We start from the raw sequence: 3,559 nt of genomic DNA on the forward strand, positions 1-3,559 counted from the left end.
CCCACTCACACCTCTACCCCCACTCACACCTCTACCCCCACTCACACCTCCACCTTCTCACACCACTCCCACTCACACCTCTACCATCATTCACACCTCTACCCCCACTCACACCTCTACCCCCACTCACATCTCCACCCCTGCTCACACCACTCCCACTCACACATCTACCACCACTCACACCTCCACCTTTTCCTTCCCCTCCACCCCCACCTCCATCCCCATTCACAGCTCCATCCCCACCTCCACCCCTGCTCACGCCTCCACCCTTCTTCACACCTCCACCCCTGCTCACGCCTCCACCCTTCTTCACACCTCCACCCCTGCTCACGCCTCCACCCTTCTTCACACCTCCATCCCAGCTCACGCCTCCACTCCCCCTCATACCTCCGGCCCGCTCACACCTCCACCACTACTCACACCTCCAACCCCTCACATCTCCACTCACTCATACCTCTGTTCCCACTCACACCTCCGCCCCCACCGCCACCACTCACACCCCCACCACGCGCTCACCTTTGTCAACCCCTCCCGCCTCTGTCGCCACTGTCCTCTCTGCCTTCCAGGCTCAGGGAAGAGTCCTTCACAGGCCTGGTCGCACTGGGAGCTTCCTGATTCCTGTTTCTCTTCTTTCTGACCGTGTTCCTCACCCTTCCCAGCTGCAGACTATGGAAGCTCCTTCTGGGAGCTGTGGCTTTTCTCCTGAGACCCACACAGCTGCTGCCTCTGAGGGCAGTGTGGATAACAGAAGCGGGGGGGGGAGACTGGGGACAGGTTGGACACCACAAGGCTCAATTCCGTGGTCACCTGCAGTCCGCCCACCTGGGACTGTCCTAGTCGTTCCCTGCAACCGTCCATACCTTCTAGGCTGCTCAGTCCTCACTGGTTCCTGTCAGTCAGCTCTAAGCTGGTCTCCTGGTCAGGGCCCTCTCTGCGCACGGCCCCAGTCCTCTGCCCTTCCTTGCCTCTGTCTGCGTGCTTGGGGAGGATTGGCTGGTCTGTACGCTTCTTTACTCATTGTTTTTGGGTTTCAGAAACGGGAAGGCCTCCTGCATTCCAGCCTCATCACGGAGGAGCTGACCACGACCTCAGAGTAAGTGTCTCGTGCTCCCTGCTCTCCTGGCTCTAGCTCCCCCTTGGTGGGCCAGGCCCAATTGGCTGCTTCAGCCAGAGACGCAGGTGTGTGGCTCACTGTCCACTCGATGACCCCTTAGTCTGAGGATGGGATCTCCATGCCAGCTTCTGCTTTGTTTCTTCCATGCACCTTTCTCACAGTTTGTAATGTGAGAACTGAGTTATTTCCAAGATGTTTAGATTCTTTATTACTTTAGAAGGTGAGCTTTAAAGATTTTGAGAGAGCGATGGAAGCTGGGTGAACTCCCAAAACTATCACCCTGAGATCATGTTTAAATCTTAAACCAAAAGTATCCCCTGGACCAGGTTTGCTGGTCTGATGGAGCCTCGTGGAACCACTGGGCCTATGGCCCCTAGCTGCCCTTCAGGTCTGGAATTGAACCCACACCTGTGGCTTCCAGCCAAACAAAAGACAGGCACAGGAGGTGAACATTTCCCTGAGGTAGATACACTCCTTGGAGAGAACAATCATGGGAGAAAGAAGGGCTGCTTATGCACAGGGAGACAGCTCAGGGGGCGGGGATGGAGAGATGGACACAGGGAAGAGGTGACTGTCAGGAGGAAGTGGGAGGGGAGCTGTCCATTGGGGTAAATTGCAGTCAGTGTCATGAGACAAAGTGTATGTGTGGAAAGTGAATTTGCTCTGTAAACTTTCACTCAAATCACAATAAAAAAAAAATAGGGAAAAAAAAAAAAGATTCCCTGAAGTCTTCTTTAAACCAAACAATAGCTCAGTTAGTAGACTGTCTTTCTCGAGCACTGTACTCTTTTAAAGAATTATCTGTTGTAATTATCGTGTGTCATCTGTCTGTATGGGATCACATTGACAACAGCCACTCAAAAGGTTGGATAGGAAGCCTAGTGGTTGGGGAGGGCCGACTTGGAAAAGGCGGTGTGGATGGTTGCACACCTCAGAGAACGTGTTCAGTGTCTCTGAGTTGTACAGGTAGAAATCATTGAATGGGTGTATATTCTGTGTGTGTTTTGAACAGCAACAACAAACATAAAATTGTTGTTGTTATTGTTGTTATGTGCCGTCGAGTCAGCCCCGACTCATAGCAACCCCTCCTTGGGTTTCCGAGGCAGTATCACTACGGAAGTAGGATTGCCCAACCTTCCTTCCGAGGAGTGGCTGGTGGGTTTGAACCGCCAACCTTCTGGTTAGCAGTCAAGTGACTTAGCCACTATGCTACCAAACATAAAATTAAGTATTTTAAAAAATAAGATAAAATTAGTAGATTGAAAAAAGAAAAATAGCATCAAGAGAGAGTGAGGAGAGGAGGGAAGAGGAGGCGGGCAGGATGGTGAGAGACCGGCCATCGCTGTTCATTTATCTGTCTCACATTAGCCCCATCGTGGAGGGACCCACATGTCTGCTGGAACTTGCCTTTGACAGATGCTGTATAACATCTCTTTCCCCTTGGAGAGCTGGGGGTGATTTTTAAGAAGTCTGAAAGGCTCCCCATGTATCGAGGTAGCACATCAAATGGTACATTTGTGTGTGGTTTTTAAGAGCCCTTACAACATCCCATTAGGCGTTTTACAATTTGCCGACTTTGACCCTCTTGAACAGACCTGTTTCAAATGAAACAGAGTGTTGGACAACTGATCATTTCCATGAACCCACCAGCTAAGTGCACGGAGATTCATCACTGCACTGGGGACTCTCGGATGGTCTTTCAATTGGAGTTGATGCTGGAAGCCACACTCGTGGCATGTGGGCTGTCGGGTGGGTGGAAGAAGTGGAGACATTACTGATGTACCTCCAGTCCTCCAGACACAGAGGAGGGAGTGTGGAGGAGTGTGGTCTGTGCTTGGGGGGCTTCGGCAGCTAGCTGGGCCATTCCAGCAGCAGGAGGAGGGAGGCTCTAAAGGAATTGAGACTCAGATGTGCTGTGGATCAAATTATGTCTCCAGAAAAGATACGTTGGCATTCTAACCCCTTTTCCTGTGTGTAGGACCCAGTTTAGGAATAGAGTCTCTGAGGATGTCGTTAGTTAACATGAGGTCGTACTGGAGGGGGGTGGACCCTGGTCCAGTTTGAGTGGTGTCCTTCTGGAAGAGAAGAGACAGAGACCCACAGATTAAGATGGGTGTGAAGACAGAAGCAGAGACTGGAATGATGTAGCTACGAGTTAAGAAACGGCAAAGCCAGGAGCCAGCAGAAAGTGAAAAGGGTGAGGAAGCCTCTTCCCCTGGAGCCTTCAGTGAGGGGATGGCCCCGCAACACCTTGATTGAGGATTTCTGGCCTCCAGAACCGAGAGATGAGAAAGTGTTGTTATTTTCAGCCACCCAGTTTGGGGGACTCTTTAGGGAAACCCTAGGAAGCTAATACAGGTGGTATCTTAGTTCTCTACTTTTGTGTCACAACCACCCCAGGACCGACTGGGTTCAATCAACTACTATTTCATTGGCTCTCCATTC

At 51.4% G+C, this 3,559-nt stretch overlaps 1 protein-coding gene across 1 annotated transcript in view; it reads left to right on the plus strand.

Moving 5' to 3' along the window:
- Positions 1 to 3,559, plus strand: part of PARVB (parvin beta) — a 93,017-nt gene that overhangs the window by 54,600 nt on the left and 34,858 nt on the right. Inside the window, 1 exon segment of the mRNA XM_042781050.1 lies at positions 1,035 to 1,093. Within this exon segment, the coding sequence (XP_042636984.1) occupies positions 1,035 to 1,093 (59 nt within the window).

This window comes from Orycteropus afer, unplaced genomic scaffold, assembly GCF_000298275.1.
Source record: "Orycteropus afer afer isolate SDZICR_OR568_19922 unplaced genomic scaffold, OryAfe1.0 scaffold00083, whole genome shotgun sequence".
NCBI lineage: Eukaryota > Metazoa > Chordata > Mammalia > Tubulidentata > Orycteropodidae > Orycteropus > Orycteropus afer.